Source organism: Heptranchias perlo, chromosome 2, assembly GCF_035084215.1.
Source record: "Heptranchias perlo isolate sHepPer1 chromosome 2, sHepPer1.hap1, whole genome shotgun sequence".
NCBI classification, from domain to species: domain Eukaryota; kingdom Metazoa; phylum Chordata; class Chondrichthyes; order Hexanchiformes; family Hexanchidae; genus Heptranchias; species Heptranchias perlo.
The window spans coordinates 59,254,307-59,278,741 of record NC_090326.1 but is presented as its reverse complement, the minus strand read 5'-3'; the positions used below and the strand labels follow the sequence as shown (position 1 = coordinate 59,278,741).

General features: G+C 42.4%; 1 protein-coding gene across 3 annotated transcripts in view; it reads left to right on the top strand.

The window, feature by feature from the left end:
• Positions 1-86: 86 nt before the first annotated feature.
• The window catches only part of LOC137339542 (triple functional domain protein), a 522,426-nt gene continuing 498,077 nt past the window's right edge, over positions 87-24,435 (top strand). For 2 of the 3 annotated variants that reach the window (XM_068001904.1, XM_068001903.1), the window contains exon 1: positions 91-313. In XM_068001904.1, the coding sequence (XP_067858005.1) occupies positions 247-313 (67 nt within the window). In that variant the 5' untranslated portion in view covers positions 91-246. Of the gene's footprint in view, positions 314-24,435 lie in introns of all 3 variants that reach the window. The other variant, XM_068001905.1, reaches the window with a different exon arrangement.

The window sequence follows — 24,435 nt, the reverse complement described above, 5'->3', positions numbered from 1 at the left end:
TTGCCGGACGGTGACTCACGGCTCCAAGATGGAGGAGAGCTGGTAGAGGTGGCGGCGCTCGCTCGCTCGCTCCCTCCCTCCCTCGGTGTCGCCTCTCTCTCTCTCTCCCCCCCCCCCCCCTCCTCCTCCTGCTGGGTGGTGGTGGTTGTTGTTGCTGCTGCTGCCGATCGGGATCCCCGCTTCACGGGAGGATTGTAACCGCACAGCCCGAGGAGGTGGAGGCCGCCGCCCGCCGCCGCCGCCGACATGAGCTCTGCAGAGGGGGCGGAGGACGCGGCCGGAGACGCCGACATCGCCGCGTTTTTCCGATCGGGTGAGTGACTGGGAGACGCGGGATTGCAGCCCGGCTCTGGCTCTGGCTCTGGGAGCCGGTACCGAGTTATTGTGGACAGATTCACTGAGTGCGGGGTCCGAGAGGGAGGAGAAGGGAATGGACGAGAGAGAGAGAGAGAGTAATGGGGAGAGGGGGCAAGAAATGGAGGATAGAAGGAAAGAAAAGGGGAATGAGAAGGGACGGGGTTAGGGAGAAGGAGAGGAGGGTGATCGAGGGGGGGGAGGGGGGGGGGGATGGAGGAGGGGGAGGAGGAGGAGGGAAAAAGGGAATGGGAGGCTGATAGAGAAAGGATGACAAAGGTGCGAACGGGAGTTGGAGAGGGGGGGGGGGAAGTGTGGAAGAACTGAATAGACAGCAAAAAGAGGTGATGGGGAAGAAGGGGTGAGGTTAAAGAGAGGGAGGTGGGAAGAAGGAATAGAGGGAAGGTGGGAATGGATAGGAGGGAGACAGGACAGAAGAAAACGGGGCTACAGGGGGAACACGAGAGAGGAAAGTTGGGGAATGGAGGGAACATGGGACTGTCAGGGGAAGAGAAGGGCAACTGGGATAACTTTGGAATTCATCCTTCAATGGATAATTATTGAGTCTAACCTCAAAATCATGTGTGAGCCTAGATAGTGCCAGTAAGTGAGCTTAATTCTGACTTTACCTGATACCCACATGTGCACTTTTCAGCAGGTCGCTGAATAGTGATCAGGATAAGGACTGGTTTTATATTTTACTTCCCTAGCCCAGGAATTCTCAGGCCAATTATAGTGTTCTTATTACTGGCTTGACAGAAATCTGCCAACTTTCTACAGACAGGATATTGAACCTGGGATCTTCTGGCCTCAGTACTAAACCGGGCAGTGAATCAACCAAATGAAATATTGGAGGAGCTTTTCAATATGGCTGTTATGAGTGAGGAGAGGATAAGAATTGGAGATTTAGAAGAGAGAGAGAGAAGGTGTAAGTTGGAATGGGAGAAAGGAGGGAGAAATGGCAAACTAACCATTATTTAAAAAGGGAGAAAGAGATAGACCCAGTAATTGTGGGCCAGTCAGTCTAACCTCGGTGGTGGGCAAATTATTGGAATCGATTCTGAGGGACAGCATAAATCATCATTTAGAAAGCCACAGGTTAATCAAGGACAGTCAACATGGATTTGTTAAGGGAAGGTCGTGTCTGACTAACTTGATTGAATTTTTTGAGCTGGCAACAAGGACAGTCGATGAGGGTAACGTGTTTGATGTAGTGTACGTGGATTTTAGCACGGTTTTTGACAAGGTCCCACATGGCAGACTGGCCAAAAAAAGTAAAAGCCCATGGGATCCAAGGCAAATTGGCAAGTTGGATCCAAAATTGGCTCAGTGGCAGGAAGCAAAGGGTAATGGTTGACGGGTGTTTTTGCGACTGGAAGGCTGTTTCCATTGTGGCCCCGCAAGGCTCAGCACTAGGCCCCTGGCTTTTTGTGGTATATATTAATGATTTGGACTTGAATGTGGGGGGCTTGATCAAGAAGTTTGCAGATGATACAAAAATTAGCTGTGTGGTTGATAGTGAGGAGGAAAGCTGTAGACTGCAGGAAGATATCAATGGACTGGTCAGGTGGGCAGAAAAGTGGCAAATTGAATTCAATTCAGAGAAGTGTGAGGTAGAGGCAGAAACCCTCAACTCATTTTAAAAAAGTACCTGGATGAGTACTTGAAGTGCCATAACCTACAGGGCTATGGACCAAGTGCTGGAAAGTTGGATTAAGCTGGATAGCTCTTTTTCGGCTGGCATGGACACGATGGGCTGAATGGCAGCCTCCTGTGCCATAACTTTCTATGATTCTATAAAGGAGGAAAGGGGTTGTGGGGGAAGAGAAAGTAGAATTGGAGAGTGAGCAGGGAGGAGGAGGATTGAGAAGAGGGAGATAGAAAAAGGGGGAAAGAGTGGTGAAATGGAGAGGAGGAGGAGGAGATAGTAGGGTATGAGGAATGAGCAATAAAGGGAGAATTGAGGGGAAGACAAAAGGAAGCAATGGAAAGGAGGGAGAGAGAAAATGCTGGAATGAGTAAAGAGGGAGGGGGAAGAGTCTCATACTTTTGACTCCTTTGTACATGCGGGAGAGACATGGACCATTTGTTTTTAGCATGTGACCAGGGAGGTGGGAAGTACAGTAGGGCCAGAGCAACAGGATGCAACATGGAGAATCATAGTGACTTTGTTTGTGAAACTGCTGACTTTGTTTACACATTTGGGAGGAGAGAAGACTGAAGGATTAGGTAGTAGTATAGGGAATGTATGGAGTGGAGCTGGAAAGAATATGCATATCAAGGAGGGAATTTACATGGCAGAGACCAGCCTGGATTTAAAGATCCATAGTGGGAACTGCAGCAGACTTGAATCTAACCAGAGATAGGTTTTCTACACGTTTATTTTTGCATTGTGTTCTGAAGACAGATTTTTTAGCGCGGCAGTAAATGGGAGGCTAACCAGTTAGAACATCTTAGGACAGGGCTGAATCTTTGACGTTTCCGGTTGAATCTGCAGGTTTGTCTGTCCAGCCACAAACACATCCCTTGATTTTTTTTCCCCCACAGTGATAATTTTAAAATGAGTATCAGTTTCTCTTTGTTAGGAGAGGTTTGTGTTTTCCATTGGGTTCAAGAGTCCATTTGCAGTTGTCATCCTTTTTAGAAGGGAGCAAAGGGGTCTTCTTTCCCTTACCCTCGCTGCAATGTTACAAAAATTGATTTGTTTTGGAATAATGTTTGTAGAAATGGAACATTACTCTCTCGTCTGCCCTAAAAGGTTGGTGAAGTGGTCAGTTGTGAATGGTCCCTAAATAAAATGTTTACAAACTTGAAAACAAACAAGTGTTTGCTACTTGGGTGAAAATTGGATGCATGTGCTTGTTTTTGTCTTGCTATCAAAATATGTTGAAACTTATAGAACTTGATATTTGTGCGGAGGTAAAACATTTGTTGAACAAATACACCATCATAAACAGGAATCTTTTATGTTTGAGCATCTAAAAGTCTGATTTGTGTACTCTGTCAAGGTCAATCTTCTGAAGGAGAGAATCAGATTTTATAACTTTGTTTCTAACGGTTAAGTACCATGAAGAATTATCTGGCTTCTGTTGAAATTTCTTATCTTCACTAAATTAAGAGATACGTATCATCTAAACATAAATCGAAGACTTTTTTAAAACTAAAATTGCTCCACCTCTGTGGAAGAGATCTTTAAACCTACTGCACTCGACAGTGCACTGCACTCACTGAAAGAGTGGGCCACCATAAACTGGATAATCTTATCAGTAACTTTCATTTGAACTCTGATAATTTCAACAGACACTTCAGTTTTCTTGGTTTCTGGATCAGATAAATCTCAAGAGTTTACCATCATTTCAGACACCTGAATGTTTCTCATTCTTGCAGTTTAATTTGTCATGCAATTCTTGCCTCTTGCGCATCCCCGATTTTAATCGCTCCACCATTGGCGGCCGTGCCTTCAGCTGCCTAGGCCCTAAGTTCTGGAATTCCCTCCCTAAACCCCTCTGCCTCTCTACCTCTCTCTCCTTTAAGATGCTCCTTAAAACCTACCTCTTTGACCAAGCTTTTGGTCACCTGTCCTAATACCTCCTTATGTAGCTCGGTGTCAAATTTTGTTTGATAACGCTCCTGTGAAGCGCCTTGGGACATTTTGCTACGTTAAAGGCACTACATAAATGCAAGTTGCTGTTGTACCACACAAGATCCTCTTGTTTGCTGCTGATTATGGATTGTAAACATTGGTGAAGCCTTGTGATAAGTGAAATGTTTCTAATTTGTTGCTTTGTTGATATTTCTCACAAACTGGATTCTTGGGACTGTATGAAACTGTATTGGCCCAAATGTTCTGGGCAAATGTTTGTGTTTGGACTGTGTAATAAGCCAGTCTTATTTGTACTTAGCCCTTTCTGGGGGAAGAAAAGTAGCAATTGAGATTAGTATTCATTGATTGAGTTCTATTTAGTATAATATGTAATCCTTGACAGCAGTAACATACTCTGTATTTTCATCTGGGTATGAGTGAATGAAATGTGGCTTTTAAAAACAATCAAGAATGAGCTAAATGTATGGTTGCAAAATTTAAATATTGTAAAAATTTTCGTTCTGCATATTTTATTTTTTCTCCTACCCTTTTTGAATTCAGAATGCTGCAAAATACACTAATTTAACTGTCAGAGGGAATCCCACCTCTCCACCTCTCTGGTTGGATGCCGAACCCAGAATCCCAGTTTCTGTATGGCTAGGATTCCTTTCCATTGTCCATTATTTTCTCAATGTTGTAATATAAATTGACGAATTCTAATTATACTAATATCATTACGTATTTGAACAATGCAGCTACAATGATGTGAAGTTCAAAAATTTGTTAATTGCAATTTCATTTAAATCTTTTTGTTTTCTAAGTAGAAAAATGCTTGCTCATAGATGTGCAGAGATTTATGCTGGTGAGATAATGACACTAGATGCATTACTGAGGATCAGGAAGGAATGAGGAAAGAACTTTATCAACCTATTTAGGGCATCCTGACTTGGGTCTTTATAGCTTCATCCTAAGCTCTGTGTTTTTAAATTTGTCTAAAATAGTGTCCTAGAGGAAATTTTTGAATCCAATTGACATTTAGCAGTAAGAGTTCAAGTTTTTTTTTCCCCTGTAGTTGCCCTTTTTCACAGTGGATATGTGGTAAACAAAATATTTGTACTTAAACCTTGTAGCTTGGTTGCTGTATTTACGAGTTAGCTTCAGTGACATATTTAAGGGCAAGTCTTATCCATGTAGTGATCCAGAATTTTTAAATATTTAAGGCTAAAAAATATTTCAAATTTGATTGGCACTTGGAAAAGTCTGGGTTTATTAAAGGAAAATTGTGTTTGACTAACTTGATTGAGCTTTTTGATGAAAGGGTTGATGAGGGTAGTGCGGTTGGTGTGTATGTGGACTTAAGAAAGGCATTTGATAAAGTACCACATAATAGAGTTATTAGTAAAATTAAAACCCATGGGATTAAAAGGACAGTGGCAGCGTGGATACAAAATTGGCTAGGGAACAGAAAGCAGACAGTAGTGGTGAACGGTTGTTTTTCAGACTGGGTGGAAGTATACAGTGGTGTTACCCAGGGATCGGTATTAGGACCACTGCTTTTTTTGATATGTATTAATGATTTGGACTTGCATATAGAAGGTATAATTTCAAAGTTTGCAGATGACATGAAACTTGGAAATGTAGTAAACAATGTGGTAGTTAGTAACAGACTTCAGGAGGACATAGACAGACTGGTGAAATGGGCAGACACGTGGCAGATGAAATTTAATGCAGAGACATGTGAAGTGATACATTTTGGTAGGAAGAATGAGGAGTGGCAATATAAATAAAATTGTACAATTTTAAAGGGGGTGCTGGAACAGTGAGACCTGGGGTGTATGTACACAAATCTTTGAAAGTGGCAGGACAAGTTGAGAAGGCTGTTTTTAAAAAAAAAGTATATGGGATTCTGGGCTTTATTAATAGAGGCATAGGGTACAAAAGCAAGGGAGCTTTGCTAAACCTTTATGAAACACTGGTTAGGCCTCAGTTGGAGGATTGTGTTCAATTCTGGGCACCACACTTTAGGAAGGATGTCAAGGCCTTAAAGAGGGTGCAAAAGAGATTTACTAGAATGGTACCAGGGATGAGGGACTTCAGTTATGCGGAGAGACTGGAGAAGCTGGGGTTGTTCTCCTTAGAACAGAGAAGGCTAAGGGGAGATTTGATAGAAGTGTTCAAATCATGAACAGTTTTGACAGAGTAAATAAGGACAAACTATTTCCAGTGGCTGAAGGGTCAGTGACCAGAGGACACAGATTTAAGTGATCGGCAAAAGAACCCGAGGCAACGTGAAGCATTTTTTTAAGCATCGAGTTGTAATGACCTGGAGTGCATGCCTGAAAGGGTGGTGGAAACAGATTCGATAGTAACTTTCAAAAGAGAATTGGATAAATACTTGAAGGGAAAACATTTACAGGGCTATGGGAAAAACCAGGGGAATGGAACTATTTGGATAGCTCTTTCAAAGAGCTGGTAGAGGCATGATGGGCCGAATGGTCGTCTCCTGTGCTGTACCTACTGTGATACTATGATTCTGTTTCACGGGGATAGGTTCAAAAGATCATATTTGCTGCTGAATGTTTTTGAATTCACAAATCCCGTAAGTCCTATATATAAAGTATTTTGCTAGCCCCTAATAAGGGACATTAGGATTTGTTCACCTGGCCATTTGAATGCAATGTGCATTTCTTTTAAATAACTTTGAATCCCGTAGTAACTAGAAAAAAAAACTAGATAATTAAAACTTTTATTGAAAGGTGGGCTACAGAAAGAAAATTAGTGGGTTTAATGATCGATGTACTTTTATGGTTGAGAGTCAGATTAAGATCACCATGATGTGTGTACAAAGGCAAGGTATTAGTACAGCAGAGGTTTTGGTAAATGTTTTAAAGTGAACATAGTGTTTTCAATTTAAGATTAAGACACTGAAATTGTGACATAACATGACCCACAACTGTGCTTGGTTTGTGTGCTAATGTTGGGGTTCCGGATGCTGATAAAACTGTAAAATAACCCCAAATGGTGCTGGGAAGATTTTAATGTATGCTACAGGTTAGGCTTTCATATTAAGTCTGTACTGTAACTTGATTTTGGATTGCACCAGTTCACATTCCACTGTATATTTGGCTGCATATTGTTAACTCCACCATGGATTATAATCCGCTTGAAGATGACCAGGTTGTTGCATTCTGTTAACACACTAGGGGGAAATTGTTTACAATACTGCCTTTTTCCTTTAAGAACCTGGCCTTGAATCCAGTGGTGGTAACTGTTAAAGGGTCTTTTATTTCATGTATGTAAAGACCTGGTGGAATCTGGCTTGATTTAGAAGAGTTGTCCAACAGTATAAGTGATACAGCTCAACTCATTTAAAAAAAAATACTGCATGCACTCATAATGTGTAAGTTAAAATGTTTGTGCATCATGAAAGCAGAGTCTGTGGGTGGTACAGAAGGAAGATTTCACAAGTTCATCTGAATGGATATGTGCCATATTCCACTGCTGAGTAATACTGGCACGTTTGAATTGGCATCAGCATGAAACCTGTTCCCGAAGAGGTTCGGGTTTACTTAGTTTTGGGCACGTAGTGAGAAATGGAAGTTAGATTTCAGCAAGTAATTCAGTGGTGTGTAAATGTGAATTAAATACACATGCTCCAATTTCAGTATTGTGAAAGATATTGTACACTCAACTTGTGTGCTCTAATAGCTGAGACTAATTTTTTTAGTTACAGTGTGCTTACTCAAATGGTTGGTCAGTTGTAATGGAAGATGAGGGATTTTGCTGCTTACTTCACTCTTATTCATCTAATTAACTTGTGCAATAGCTTATTTGACTCAAGTTTGGAATCTTCCAGATTGATACCTGAATCTGTCATGCTATGACAAATGCAGTATAATAATGTGGTAGGATAGTTAAAAGTGGGCTCCAGTACAAATACAAGACTAAAGGCCTTTGTGATTACAGTATACTTTGATGACTTGCTGTGACTTGATGACACTGTCTCCATGTACAGCATTTGTTAACCATATATGATAGCAAGTGCCAAAAATAGTCTGTATTGATTGAGATGACTGAATAGATCCTTTAACTTGTTTTAGATCTGTAATTTAAGATTGTGTGTTGAGGCAGATTTTCCTGACATTACCAAATATATTTAACCAGGTAAGAAATGTGACTGTGTTGTAAGGATACAGATGTATTAAGTGCAACTTTAAATTTCTGGATGATTGCTACTGCTGATGTTTCTCTGTAGGGGATCGTGAATGAAAGCTAGCAGAGTCTGAATACAGTCACATTGTGTTGTGGACAGTTGTGTTTTGCTTTGCCTTTTAAAGATGCATTTTCCTTTTTGGCAATTTTTTTTTTGCAGATATTAATTCTATATGTGCACTGCCCAGTTTTTGTAATTCTGTCCTTCAAGTCCTTGTTGTTTAGTAATTTTCTTACAGCAATAATATTAAGTGTTTTCTCTAAAGGAGCAGGCAGTGAACCAAAACTGCATTCAAATTTTTGAAATTGACAATGCTGCATAGGGCAGTGGAGGGAGCCAGTTGGGAACATGAACTTAGAAACATAGAAAATAGGAGCAAGAGTGGGCCATTTGGCCCTTCGGGTCTGCTTCGCCATTTGAAATGATCATGACAGATCGTCTAACTCAGTACACTGTTTCCGCTTTTTCACCATATCCCTTGATCCCTTTAGCATTAAGAAATATATCTATCTCCTTCTTGAATACATCTAGTGACTTGGCCTCCACAGCCTTCTGTGGTAGAGAATTCCACAGGTTCACCACCCTCTAAGTGAAGAAATTTCTCCTCATCTCAGTTCTAAATGGCATACCCTGTATCCTGAGACTGTGACCCCTGGTTCTGGACTCCCCATCCATCGGGAACATCCTCCCTGCATCTAGTCTGCCTAGTCTTGTTACAATTTTATATGTTTCGATGAGATCACCTCTCATTCTTCTAAACTCTAGTGAATACAGGCCTAGTTGACCAAATTTCTCCTCATACGTTAGTCCTGCCATCCCGGGAATCAGTCTGGTAAACCTTCGTTGCACTCCCTCCATGGCAAGGATATCCTTCCTCAGATATGGAGACCAAAACTGCACACAATACTCCAGATGTGGTCTCACCAAGGCCCTATATAACTGCAGTAAGACTCCTGTACTCAAATCCTCTTGCAATGAAGGCCAACATATCATTCGCCTTCCTAACTGCTTGTTGTACCTGAATGCTCGCTTTCAGCGACTGGTGTACAAGGACACCCAGGTCTCGTTGCACCTCCCCTTTTCCCAATCTATCACCATTCAGAACTGGTGTCCCATTTGCTTTGCTTGAAATATGTTTCCTATCACCTGGACGATATAAAGTCTTTGACAACACTTGTGGAGAAGTCTGCAGCCAAGAACCTTCCGTCTTCTTTGATCTTTGGAGAAGCTTGACAATATCCAGGACAAAGCAGCCCGCTTGATTGGCACCCCATCCACCACCTTAAACATTCACTCCCTCCACCACTGGTGCACTGTGGTTGCAGTGTGTACCATCTATAAGATGCACTGCAGCAACTTGCCAAGGCCTCTACGACAGCACCTCCCAAACCCGCAAACTCTACTGCCTAGAAGGACAAAGACAGCAAGTGCATGGGAACACCACCATCTGCACGTTCCCCTCCAAGTCACACACCATCCCAACTTGAAAATATATCGGCGTTCCTTCATCGTCGCTGGGTCAAAATCCTGGAACTCCTTACCTGACAGCACTATGGGAGTACCTTCACCTCACGGACTGCAGCGGTTCAAGAAGGTGGCTCACCACCACCTTCTCGAGGGCAGTTAGGGATGGGCAATAAATGTTGGCCTTGCCAGTGTCGCCCTCATCCCATGAATGAATTTTAAAAAAAACCTGCAAAGCCAAGGGAACGTAAATCTTAACATTAAATCAAACAAACTTGGAAGTCCTCAAAATGACAAGGTTACTTTGCTAAAATGGCACCTTCTGATATTTACTTTTTTATGTTATGTCTCTTTTGTTATTCCATTGGGACTTGCTGCTTCTAGAGAAATTTTTAACGTTGATCAAAGGCAAGGATATTTCCCTCGAAATACTGCTCTAATGTGCTAAGGAACTCCAGTACCAAATGTCTTTGCGTGACACTTGTGTTAATGCTGCCAGGATCCTCATGCCTCGGACTCACAAAATTGACTGCAAGTCAGATGTAAAACAGTGTCCTGTGTCTTGATCAACATTTATCCCTCAACCAACACCATCAAAACAGATTAACTGGTCATTTACCACATTGCTATTTTCTTCTCTGTCTGAGATGCTAGCAACTATGGGGGAGCAGAGAGATTTAGGGGTCCAAGTACAAAATTCATTAAAAGCTAGTGGACAGGTACAAAAAGTAATTAAAAAGGCTAATGGAATTTTGGCCTTTATTTCAAGGGAGCTGGAATACAAAGTGGTGGAAGTTATGTTACAGCTGTAGAGAGCTCTGGTTAGATCCCATCTGGAGTATTGCGTTCAGTTCTGGGCACTGCACCTCAGGAAGGATATGTTGGCCTTGGAGGGGATGCAGCGCAGATTCACCAGAATGATACCGGGACTAAAAGGGTTAAATTATGACGACAGGTTGCATAGACTAGGTTTGTATTTCCTTTAGTATAGAATATTAATAGGTGATCTAATTGAGGTGTTTAAGATGATTAAAGGATTTGATAGGGTAGATGGAGAGAAACTTTTTCCTCTGGTGTGGGAGTCCAGAACAAGGGGGCCTAACCTTAAAATTAGAGCCTAGCCATTCAGGGGTGATGTCAGAAAGCATTTCTTCACAAAGGGTAGTGGAAATCTGAAACACTGTTCCCCCAAAAAGCTGTTGAGGCTAGGTCAATTGAAAATTTCAAAACTGAGATTGATATATTTTTGTTAGGCAAGGGTATTAAGGGTTACGAAACCAAGGCGGGTAGATGGAGTTAAGATATAGATTAGCCATGATCTAATTCAGTGGCGGAACAGGCTCGAGGGACTGAATGGCCTAGTCCTGTTCCTGCGTTCCTACTAATTTTGGCACCAATTGTGTGCAATTGCCTTGGTGCAAACCTGCATTAGGCCATAATCTAACCTGGTGGAGATGGTTTCAGTATTGATATCACTAGTTTTGTAGAAATTTCCACTGTCCTATTTGATTACTGAGCCCTGAAGAGGCTGCCCAGCACAATAATCACTAAAGGATACAGTTACCGTCTGTTAGCTTGTGATACTGGAAGCTTCCAATAAACAACCTCACAGTGCACTGTTGCATCTGATTGAACGTCTCATTGCCTGCAGGTTTACCAGTTGAAGTCTGTATTATATCCAGGTAAGAATAGTAGTGCAGTTTTAGTTCCCGACAGGCAAGATCTTCTATTCTGGTTGCAGTATTGTGTTGTGTTACCGTATTGTTCCCTCCCTCCTGTAGTATTTTTGCCAAAGTCTCTTGGTGGAGTGGCAAAGTCTAAGTTTAATTACATAGGTGGCACTTTTCTGTAATGATTTACAGTTCCATCAGGTTACTTTACTGTACAAAATACACGTGTTTAGCAGTTGTGTATTGGGGGGGCGGGAAGAGAGAAGAAACCAAAGAAATAACCATAGTATTCTGTTGTCATGGCATCACCTCATGCTTTTGATAGGCGTGTCCAAAATTAAAGGTAAACAAATTATCCCTTTCTTTTCCTTTCCTCCAAACCGCCTGGGTTTTCATGTAAAATTATTAATCTTTACATTCTTATTTTGCTGTTGTCATTTTTAATGTCGCTTTAGTGATTGTGCAGCGCCCTCTCTTTTTAGCATTTGAAAATGACCAATACAGTTCATTCACACAATGCTCTAATTCAGAAAAATAAGTATGTGCAGTGTCAAGAGCCATTCTGTCTACTCCTACTGCAGTTTCAATATCCAGTTTGCCTTTGTCAGCAGCCCCTGGAAGGTAACATCATTTAATGTCCTTTTGAAGAACAAGGGACTAATATTTAGTATTTACATTCTCCCTCTTTGTTTTTCTAAGCCTCCTCAATGGTAGGGCAGGCTTAAACATAGCACCAAGACAGTTATTCTGTGAACAATAACTTTTTGCTTACAGTTTATAGTTATGATCAGTCCTGAAGAGAGAAGATACAGAAATTTTCTGTACTTCAATAAAATATTTTTTATGCATCGTGGAACGATAAAAACAAAGTTTTCTTGGTTAAGTGTATTTGTAGTAATTTGCACATCTTTTTGTCTTGCTGCCATGTTAAAATTCTGATGGATATTTACTAGAATAAATTTGGGCTTCCAATGCATATTCTCCTGATGGCTCTAGGGGTGCATAAACAAAACAGACTATAGTACAAATGAAATACATTAATAAAGACAGTTAATGCACTTAAATAAATGCTATCTTTTCTAATGTATCTAAGATTCATGGTACTGTTTAGTTGATGCAATGACAGTGGGATGTTCTATTCAAGTACTGAGACAAGCAATGTATTTTTTTAATTCATCATTTGACAAGTGTGTACCTTTGGGATTTGAACAAATGAACACTAGATCTTTTTGAACTACATTTCCTGCCAATACACACATCAACAGCCCAGCTAATAAATTAGAAGCAAAATACAGTTTTATATCCAGTATAATACGACATGCCACCAATGTGGTCGAATTTATGCTCGATACTTGGTTATAACCACCATCTTCCAGGCTGATTGAGAATCGATTAATTGAATTGACAGAAACTGATCGTATTTTGCATACATGTTGTAAAGATGTCTTCAAACTTAACAATAGTAGTTGTTACATTGTTCTTCATTTGGCCTCCTCCACTCACCGTTGGAGCTGCATGGTGCCATGATCACATTCTCTCAAAACCATGTGAAGGGGTACTTAACTTTCAGATTTTTCTGATACTGTTTGGCCCATTGTCTGTACTAGCTCTTTGCTAGAGCAATCCAAAACTAATCACACTGTCCTTTTTTTCCACAGCTCTGTACATTCCTCTGCTTCAAATATTTATCCAATTTTCGCTTAAGATACATTTGTCTATCTCTGCTTCAGTCACTGCCTGTGACAAAGCATACAACCCTTTGTGTAAAGACATTTCTCTGAACGTCTCTCTTTTCTCTGACAATTTTAAATTGATAACCCCTCATCACAGATGCCCCAATCTGAGAAAATAGTCTTTCTCCATTCACTACACCAAAGCCCTTCATAATTTTAAAAACCTCGATTAAATCTCCTCTTACCCTAGTGTGCTCTCCCTCTGGTCATTCCTCCTGGTTTAGCTCCCTTCTTTGCTCTCTCAAGTCCAAGTGGTACAAACTTGAATTTTTTTTTTATTCGTTCATGGGATGTGGGCGTCGCTGGCAAGACCAGCATTTATTGTCCATCCCTAATTGCCCTTGAGAAGGTGGTGGAGAGCCGCCTTCTTGAACCGCTGCAGTCCATGTGGTGAAGGTTCTCCCACAGTGCTGTTAGGTAGGGAGTTCCAGGATTTTGACCCAGCGACGATGAAGGAACTGTGATATATTTCCAAGTCGGGATGATGTGTGACTTGGAGGGGAATGCGCAGGTGGTGTTGTTCCCATGTGCCTGCTGCCCTTGTCCTTCTAGGTGGTAGAGGGTGCGGGTTTGGGAGGTGCTGTCGAAGAAGCCTTGGCGAGTTGCTGCAGTGCATCCTGTGGATGGTACACACTGCAGCCACAGTGCACCAGTGGTGAAGGGAGTGAATGTTTAGGGTGATGGATGGGGTGCCAGTCAAGTGGGCTGCTTTGTCCTGGATGGAGTTGAGCTTCTTGAGTGTTGTTGGAGCTGCACTCATCCGGGCAAGCATCTTGAATGTATCTGGCCCACGGCTGGCTTAGCCATCCTTCGCCAGATCTGGCATGACCACATCAAGTATTATCAGGCCTTGCTGTCCTCTGCCAACCCTGATCCCTACTCCAGGATCATCCAAGAATGCGAAAGATAACCCCCAGCTTCTTTCCTCCACTACAGAACATCTCCTTAAACCCCTCTCCCCTACCCCACCTCCAACAAGTGTGAGGAGCTCATGGACTTCTTTGTCACTAAGATTGAGACCATCCATTCAGCTGCCTGTGTTGCATTCTCCCCCACCTTCCACTTGCCCACCAAGCCAAGCTTCTCCCAAGGATCCTTCCCTAGTTCTGAACTTGTGTCTTTCTCTGGCTTCTCTTCTATCTTCCTTCATGCCTTGTCTGATTCGATCCTGGCTTTCTTGACCCCCATTTCCACTAAATTGCTGACTGCCCAACTTCCCTTCCTGGCCCCCATGCTAGCTGACATTGTAAATGGTTCCCTTTTCTCGGGTACTGTCTCCCTTCCCTTTTAAAACAGCCATGATCACCCCCCTCCTCAAAAAAAGCCCATCCTGGATCCCTGCGTCCTTGGAAACTACGGCCCCATCTACAATCTCCCTTTCCTCTCAAGTCCTTGAACGCGTTGTCGCCTCGCAAATTCAAGTCCATCTTTCCCCACAACTCCAATTTTGCTCTCTCCAATCAGATTTCTGCCTTTGCCACAGCATTGAAAGGGCCCTAACCAAATTCATAAATGACATCCTCTGCAACTGTGACCATGGTACACTATCCCTGCTCGTGCTTCTCAATCTCTCTGCAGCCTTCAACACAGTAAACCACACCATTCTTCTCCAACGCTTTTCCTCCATTGTCCAGCTGAATGGGACTGCCTTTGCTTGGTTCCACACTTACCTATCCAATCATAGCCAGAGCATCTCCAGTAATGGCTTCTCTTCCAGCCCCTGCACCATTACTACTGGAGTCCCCAAGGATCTATCCTTGGCCCCGTCCTATTCCTAGTCTACATATTACCCCTCAGCAACATTATCCAAAGACGTAGCCTAAGGTTCCTCATGTACGCTGATGACATCCAACTCTACCTCCCCCCCCCCCCCCCCCACCCCTCTCGATGCCTCCACTGCCTCTGTGTTGTCAGTCTGCTTGTCTGACATTATGTCCTGGATGAGTCAAAATTTCCTTCAGTTATACTTTGGGAAGACCAAAGCCATTGACTTTGGTCCCTGTCACTAACTCTATACTCTAGCCACCAATTCCATCGCCATCCTCGGCCAGTGCCTCACCTTGAAGACAACTGTTTGCAACCTCGGTGTCCTTTCTGATCTTAAGCTGAACTTCCGACCCCATATCATCTCCATCACAAAGAATAACAGGTTCCAGCTCATAACATCGCTCATCTCAGCTTACCTGCTGCTGAAGTCCTCATTCAGGCCTTTGTTACATCCAGACTCGACTAATCCAATGCTCTACTGGCCGGCCTGCCATCCTCCACTCTCCATAAACTTTAGCACATCCAAAACTCTGCTGCCCTTATGCGAACCCACACCAAGTCCCGCTCACCCATCGCCCCTGTGCATGCTGACCTACATTGGCTCTCAGTCCCCCAATGCCTCCAATTTTTAAAATTCTCATCCTTGTGTACAGATCCATCCATGGCTCCATTCCTCCCTATCTCTGTAACTACCTCTAGCTCTACATCCCTCGGAAAACTGCATTCCTCCAACTCTGGCCTCTTGCACATCCTCCTCCCCCTTCATCGCGCCATGCCTTCAGCTCTGGAATTCCCTCCCTAAACCTCTGTCTCTCCATCTCTCTTCCTTGGTTTTGTGAAAGGGAAATCGTGTTTGACAAATTTATTGGAGTTTTTTGAAAATGTAACTCGCAGGGTAGATAAAGGGGAACCGGTGAATGTAGTATAAAGGCATTGTGTCTTAATGCGCAGAGCATTTGCAATAAGGTAGATGAATTAACAGCGCGGATAGATATTAACGGTTATGATATAGTTACGATTACGGAGACTTGGCTGCAGGGTGACCAAGGATGGGAACTGATCATCCAGGGGTATTCAATATTTGGGAAGGACAGGTAAAAAGGGAAAGGATGTGGGGTAGAGTTGTTAGTAAAGGAGGAAATCAATGCAATAGTGAAGAAGGATATTGGCTTGGAAAATCATGATGTGGAATCTATATGGGTGGAGCTAAGAAACACCAAGGGGCAGAAAATGTTGGTGGGGGTTGTCTATAGGCCCCCAAATAGTAGTGGAGATGTAGGGGAGGGCACTAAACAGGAAATTAGAGACGCATGCAAGAAGGGTACAACTATAATCATGGGTGACTTTAATCTACATATAGATTGGTCAAACCAAATTAGAAATAATACTGTGGGGGAGGAATTCCTGGAGTGTGTACGTGATGGTTTTCTAGAACCAACTAGAGAACAGGCGATCTGAGACTGGGTATTGTGCAATGAGAAAGGATTAATTAACAGTCTTGTTGTGCGGGGTCCCTTAGGGAAGAGCGACCATAACATGATAGAATTCCTCATTAAGATGGAGAGTGAAGTAGTTGAATCCGAAACTAGGGTTCTGAATCTAAATAAAGGAAATTACGAAAGTATGAGGTGCGAGTTGGCTATGACAGATTGGGGAACTTTACTAAAAGGGATGATGGTGGATAGGCAATGGCTAATATTTAGACAACGTGTGCAGGAATTACAACAATTATTCATTCCTGTCTAGTGCAAAAATAAAACAGGAAAGGTGGCTCAACCGTGGCTTAGAAAAGAAATTAGTGGTAGTATTAGATCCAAAGAGGAGACATATAAAATTGCCAGAAAAAGCGGCAAGCCTGAGGATTGGGAGCAGTTTAGAATTCAGCAAATGAGGACAAAGAGATTGATTAAGAGGGGAAAAATAGAGTATGAGAGTAAACTAGCAGGGAGCATAAAAACTGACCGTAAAAGCTTCTATAAATATGTCGAGAAAAAGATTAGTGAAGACAAATGTAGGTCCCTTACGGTCAGAAATGGGGGAAATTATAATGGGGAACAAAGAAATGGCAGAACAATTAAACACATACTTTGGTTCTGTCTTCACAAAGGAGGACACAAATAACCTCCCAGAAATGTTAAGGAACCAAGGGTCTAGTGAGAGGGAAGAACTGAAGGAAACCAGTACTAGTAAAAAAAAATAGTGCTAGGGAAATTAATGGGGCTAAAGGCTGACATATCCCCAGGGCCTGATAATCTACATCCCAGAGTACTAAAGGAAGTGGCCCTGGAAATAGTGGATGCATTAGTGGTCATCTTCCAAAATTCTATAGACTCTGGAACAATTCCTAGATTGGGGGGTGGCAAATGTAACCCCACTATTTAAAAAAGGAGGGAGAGAAAAACAGGGAATTACAGACCAGTTAGCCTAACATCAGTAGTGGGGAAAATGCTGGAGTCTATTATAAAAGATGTGATAACAGAACACTTGGAAGGCATTAACGGGATTGGACAAAGTCAGCATGGGTTTATGAAAGAGAAATCACGCTTAACAAATCTACTGGAGTTTTTTGAGGATGTAACTAGTAGAATAGATAGGGGAGAACCAGTGGATGTGGTGTATTTGGATTCTTAGAAGGCTTTTGATAAGGTCCCACACAAGAGATTAATGTGCAAATTTAAAGCACATGGGATTGGGGGGAATATACTGGCATGGATTGAGAATTGGTCGACAGACAAGAAACAGACAGTAGGAATAAACGGGTCTTTTCGGGGTGGCTTGCAGTGACTAGTGGGGTACCACAGGGATCAGTGCTTGGGCCCCAGCTATTCACAATTTATATCAATGATTTGGATGAGGGAACTAAATGTAACATTTCCAAGTTTGCAGACGACTCAAAGCTGGGGTGGAATGTGAGCTGTGAGGAGGATGCAAAGAGGCTCCAATGTGATTTAGACAAGTTGGGTGAGTGGGCAAGAACATGGCAGATGCAGTATAACGTGGATAAATGTGAGGTTATCCACTTTGGTTGTGAAAACAGAAAGGCAGATTATTATCTGAATGGTGATATATTGGGAAAAGGGGAGGTGCAATGAAACCTGGTGTCCTTGAACACCAGTCCATGAGGCGCTGAGACGTTCAGCGGCATTACCATTGCCGAATCCCCCACCGTCAACATCCTGGGGGTCGCCATTGACCAGAAACTTAACTGGACCAGCCACATAAATACTGTGGCTACAAGAGCAGGTCAGAGGCTGGGTATTCTGTGGCGAGTGACTCACCTCCTGACTCCCCAAAGCCTTTCCACCATTTACAAGGCACAAGTCAGGAGTGTGATGGAATACTCTCCACTTGCTTGGATGAGTGCAGCTCCAACAACACTCAAGAAGCTCGACACCATCCAAGATAAAGCAGCCCGCTTGATTGGCACCCCATCCACCACCCTAAACATTCACTCCCTTCACCACCAGCACGCAGTGGCTGCAGTGTGTACCATCCACAGGATGCACTGCAGCAACTCGCCAAGGCTTCTTCGACAGCACCTCCCAAACCCACGTCCTCTACCACCTAGAAGGACAAGGGCAGCAGGTACATGGAAATAACACCACCTGCACGTTCCCCTCCAAGTCACACACCATCCCGACTTGGAAATATATCGCCGTTCCTTCATCATCGCTGGGTCAAAATCCTGGAACTCCCTTCCTAACAGCACTGTGGGAGAACCTTCACCACACGGACTGCAGCGGTTCACCACCACCTTCTCGAGGGCAATTAGGGATGGGCAATAAATGCAGGCCTCGCCAGCGACGCCCACATTCTATGAACGAATAAAAAAAAGTTGCTGAAAGCGAGCATTCAGGTGCAGCAAGCAGTTAGGAAGGCGAATGATATGTTGGCCTTCATTGCAAGAGGATTTGAGTACAGGAGCAGGGATGTCTTACTGCAGTTATACAGGGCCTTGGTGAGATCACATCTGGAGTATTGTGTGCAGTTTTGGTCTCCTTATCTGAGGAAGGATATCCTTGCCATGGAGGGAGTGCAACGAAGGTTTACCAGACTGATTCCTGGGATGGCAGGACTGACGTATGAGGAGAGATTGGGTCAACTAGGCCTATATTCACTAGAGTTTAGAAGAATGAGAGGTGATCTCATCGAAACATAAAATTCTCTCAGGACTAGACAGACTAGATGCAGGGAGGAAGTTCCCGATGGCTGGGGAGTCCAGACCCAGGGGTCACAGCCTCAGGATACGGGGTATGCCATTTAGAACCGAGATGAGGAGAAATTTCTTCACTTAGAGGGTGGTGAACCTGTGGAATTCTCTACCACGGAAGGCAGTGGAGGCCAAGTCATTAAATATATTCAAGAAGGAGATAGATATATTTCTTAATGCTAAGGGGATCAAGGGATATGGGGAAAAAGCGGAAACAGTGTACTGAGTTAGACGATCAGCCATGATCATTTCGAATGGCGGAGCAGGCCAGAAGGGCCGAATGGCTACTCTTGCTCCTATTTTCTATGTTTCTATGTTTTTGTATTTGGATTCATCGTCGCTGGGTCAAAATCCTGGAACCACTTCCTAACAGCACTGTGGGAGAACCGTCACCACACGGACTGCAGCGGTTCAAGAAGGCGGCTCACCACCACCTTCAAGGGTGGTGGTGAGCCGCCTACATCCCTTAAAAGGAATTTAAGGGATGTAGGCGGCTCCATCCCTTAAAAGGACGCCTACATCCCTTAAAAGGAATTTTTAAAAAAGGTGCCACATGAAAGGTTGTTATGCAAGAAAGGGCTCATGGGGTTGAGGGTTATATATTAGCGTGGATAGAGGATTGGTCAACGGACAGAAAACAGAGAGTAGGTTGGCAGGCTGTAATTCGTGGAGTGCCGCAAGGATCAGAGCTTGGGCCTCAACTATTTACAATCTATATTAATGACTTAAATGAAGGGACCAAGTGTAATGTATCCAAGTTTGCTGACGATACAAAGCTAGATGGGAAAGTAAACTCTGAGGAGGACACAAACAGTCTGCAAAGGGTTATCGACAGGTTAAGTGAGTGGGCAAGAAGGTGGCATAATGTGGGGAAATATGAGGTTCACTTTGGTCGGAACAATAGAAAAACAGAATATTTTTTAAATGGTGAGAAAATGTTGGTGTTCAGAGAGATCTGGGTGTCCTCTTACAAGAAACCCAAAAAGGTAACATGCAGGTACAGCAAGCAATTGGGAAGGCAAATGGCATGTTGGCCTTCATTGCAAGGGGGTTGGATTACAAGAGTAAGGCAGTCTTACAATTATTGTACAGGGCTTTGGTGAGACCTCACCTGGAGTACTGGGTACAGTTTTGGTCTCCTTATCTAAGGGAGGATATACTTGCCTTAGAGGCAGTGCAATGAAGGTTCATTAGATTGATTCCTGGGATGAGAGGGTTGTCCTATGAGGAGAGATTGAGTAGAATGGGCCTGTACTCTCTGGAGTTTAGAAGAATTAGAGATCTCATTGAAACATACAAGATTCTGAGGGGGCTTGACAGAGTAGATGCTGAGAGGTTGTTTCCCCTGGCTGGGCAGTTTAGAACTAGAGGGCATAGTCTCAGGATAAGGGGTCGGCTATTCAGGACTGAAATGAGGAGGAATTTCTTCACTCGGAGGGTTGTGAATCTTTGAAATTCTCTACCCCAGAGGGCTGTGGATGCTGAGTTATTGAATATGTTCAAGGCTGAGATAGATAAATTTTTGGACTCCAGGGGAATGGGGATTGGGTGGGAAAGTGGAGTTGAGGTCTAAGATCAGCTATGATCTTATTGAATGGCGGAGCAGGCTCGAGGGGCTGTATGGCCTACTCCTGCTCCTATTTCTTATGTTCTTTAAGTCTCTTCTTAAAATCTACCTCTTTCACCAAGCTTTTAGTCACCCCTCCTAACAGCTCCTCCTTTGGCTCTGTGTCAATTTTTGTCTAATTAGACTCCTGTGAAGTGCTTTGGGACATTTTTCTACATTGCCGGTGCTATATGAATGCAATTTGTTGTAGCTGATTGGCACTCAACCCTGAGCATGAGCATTTTTGCAGTGGAGGTGGGGACATTAAAACTGCAATGCGTTAACAAGAATGAATTTGGTTTTGTAGCTTTGCAATGTGAAGTTATCTGTAGTAATGGTATTGTGGTTACATTATTTTAATGAATGTAACCTCAAAAATGCCATTGTCATTGTTAGATGGTTTAAGTGGAATGCATTACATGTTTCGCCTTCAGGATGCAGAAAAAGATCTGGATAATCTGAGCAATGTAACATAATATTAGTTTACGATTTTTAAAATTCCTGACTGTTGTGTATGAAATTCTTTGTTTTCTTCCTAGCCATTCACGTGTTCAGCTGATCTCCTCCAAAGCTTTCACTCTTGCCACTTTGAGGCCATTGCTAGGAGGCAAATAACAGTAACCTGGGAGCAGTTCTCGTTCTGATTTAATTTCTCTCTTTTCCCTGCTGCCTTCCCACCCCCCAGCCTGTCTGTGTCTACAAACAACAGGATAACTGAACAAATAGCAAGTGTACAAAATGTTCCTTGTGTGTTTGAAAGGCATTACCTTTTCACAAGCTTGTTGTTGGTGCCAAGAAACATCAAAGTGAAAAGCTTAAATAAGAGTATTGGGAGTTAAATGTGAGTGATCGATGGAAAAAGGAATAGAAAATGCTGGAAACACTCAGGTCAGGCAGCACATGTGGAGAGAACAAACCAGTTAATGTCTGGGGTGCAGACCCTACGTCAAAACTCAAAGGGTCTGCACCCGAAGCATTAACTCACCTGTTCTCTCCACACATGCTGCCTGACCTGCCTACTGTTTCCAGCACTTTCTATTTTTGTATCAGATTTCCAGCATCTGCAATTTTTTGCTTTTTGTTCAGTGATCTGTGGAACATGCTGGCAAGTGGCATCATTTGAAGTAAGGATCGATGCCTCCATTGAGTAGCCATGTGTGTGGAGACGTAACTACCTGAATATTGTCCTAAATTATACCATGGCACCCAAAACTCCAACGTCCAAGCATGCATACATGAATGACGAGTTTTCTTGCTAAGGTAGGGCTGAAACAGGATGATTTCCAGGTGCCTTTGAGATACATAGCTATTCTTAAATGTCCTTGTTATTTTCTTGCCTCAGGGTGCTTGAAATCCAGAGATACACCTACTGTTAATTGTGTGTGGTTTATTTCACTTCCTCTATTTTTTTCACTTTGTTTTATGCATTTCTGCTATCTTTCAGCCAGACTTAAAATGGTCGAGGTAGATACAGTTTACATTCAGTTTGCAGTCAACTGTGGGAGGCTTGTGCTTCAGGATTGGCTGCACTAGTGTGGGTCTCGCACAATGTAAAAGCAGTTAAAAAGAATGACAGCAAATGTTGAAGTAAAAAGAAAAATCAGTAATTGTTGGAAAACTGAAATGAAATCTGAACTGGTGAAGAGTGTACATCAAGAACATTAACCTGTTTTTTTCAGGTGCTGATGGACCTGTTGTGTATGTCCAGCATTTTATGTGAATGCTTAAAATCTGAAATAAAAGCAATAAGTGCTGGAAATGCACAGCAGATCGATCAAATACTGATGAAGGGACACAAGCAAAATGTTAATCTTTTTGCCTCTTTCAGATGCTGATCAACTTGCTGCGCATTTTCTGTTTGTATTGCTGATCTATATGGATTCTGTCAAATGTTACATTTTTTTCTTCCACATGTGCCCCCAGTTATGTTTTTTTTACTTGGGTGCATTATGTAAAATACTGAATGACAGTAATTTCCAGATTTTTGAGTCAAAAATCAGTTTTCTTATATATCCTCGGAGCTAATTGTATAATGCAATTGGTGCTTTCCTTTCATTCTATATCTCCTTCACTTGTGGAATTACTCTCAGAATTCCATTAGTAACTGACCTTAACCCAATTACTTGGTTCCTGACTGCGAATATTGCTATTTTCCAGGTGATTGTGCACATAACCTTTGTTTGAACTCCAGAATACTTGGGAAAAGCCGATTGACTGATTCTGGCAAAAGGGAAAATGAGAAGCAGTGTCGATGAAAACATAAAATTACAAAGTGATATTGATAGATTAGGTGAATGGGCAAAACTGTGGCAAATAGAATTAATTGTAGGCAAATGTGAGGTCATTCACTTTGGATCAAAAAAGGATAGAACAGGGTACTTTCTAAATGGTAAAACGTTAAAAACAGTGGATGTCCAAAGGGACCTAGGGGTACAGATACATAGATCATTGAAGCGTCATGAACAGGTGCAGAAAATAAGCAATTATGCTAATGGAATGCTGGCCTTTATATCTAGAGGACTGGAGTACAAGGGGGCAGAAGTTATGCTGCAGCTATACAAAACCCTGGTTAGACCGCACCTGGAGTACTGTGAGCAGTTCTGGGCACCGCACCTTCGGAAGGACATATTGGCCTTGGAGGGAGTGCAGCGTAGGTTTATTAGAATGATACCCGGACTTCAAGGGTTAAGTTACGAGGAAAGATTACACAAATTGGGGTTGTATTCTCTAGAGCTTAGAAGGTTAAGGGGTGATCTGATCGAAGTTTATAAGATATTAAGGGGAACAGATAGGGTGGATATAGAGAAACTAATTCCGCTGGTTCGGGATTCTAGGAGTAGGGGGCACAGTCTAAAATTTAGAGCCAGACCTTTCAGGAGTGAGATTAGAAAACATTTCTACACACAAAGGGTTGTAGAAGTTTGGAACTCTCTTCCGCAAACGGCAATTGATACTAGCTCAATTGCTAAATTTAAATGTGAGATAGATAGCTTTTTGGCAACCGAGGTATTAAGGGATATGGGCCAAAGGCAGGTATATGGAGTTAGATCACATATCAGCCATGATCTTATCAAATGGCGGAGCAGGCATGAGGGGCTGAATGGCCTACTCCTGTTCCTATATTCCTATGTTCCTATGACTTAGTAACTAGTGGATTAGTAACTTGAGATCAACTACTAGCCTTTAGCTATGATGCATTATTTGCTTGATATTTTACTTAGAAATATTCAGCAAATTAGCAGCTATTCTGTTACATTTCTGTGTTTCAAGGGATATCAACAATTATGTTTAATTATTCTGATTATTGGTATTTCATGGTATTTGCTGGTATTATCCTGGTAACATGTTTGTCATTTGTATCTCTTCACAACTGCTGATGTACATGTGTTCTGACGCCCTTTACTATTTTTGTCTCACCCTTTCCTACGCTTATTTTTTAAAAAGTAATTTTTTAAAATTTGCAGATTGAAGTGAATCATGTTGCTTGCAATTAGATGTGATGTTTGTGTTTTGGAGAGGACGGAGAGCTGTGATTAAGACAGGAAATGATAAAGCAATCGTTCAAAGAAGACAATTTTTTGGGGAGATTGGAATTTTGTAAAGGAAATGACTAAGTGCTAGAAGAAGGGTTTTCCTCTCTATTTTGAGGGACAACAGAGCAAACAACAATAAGCAAGCAACCGAAAGGTGAAAATAAGAGAAAAACATTGGCCTTCCACCTTCCGTTTTCCAATTCTGCACAGCTGTTATTGATAAAACTGAAACATTTTTCACATTATTATTTCAGTAGGAGACTAGAAACAAAATGCACCAACTTAAATTTGTTAATAGCGCA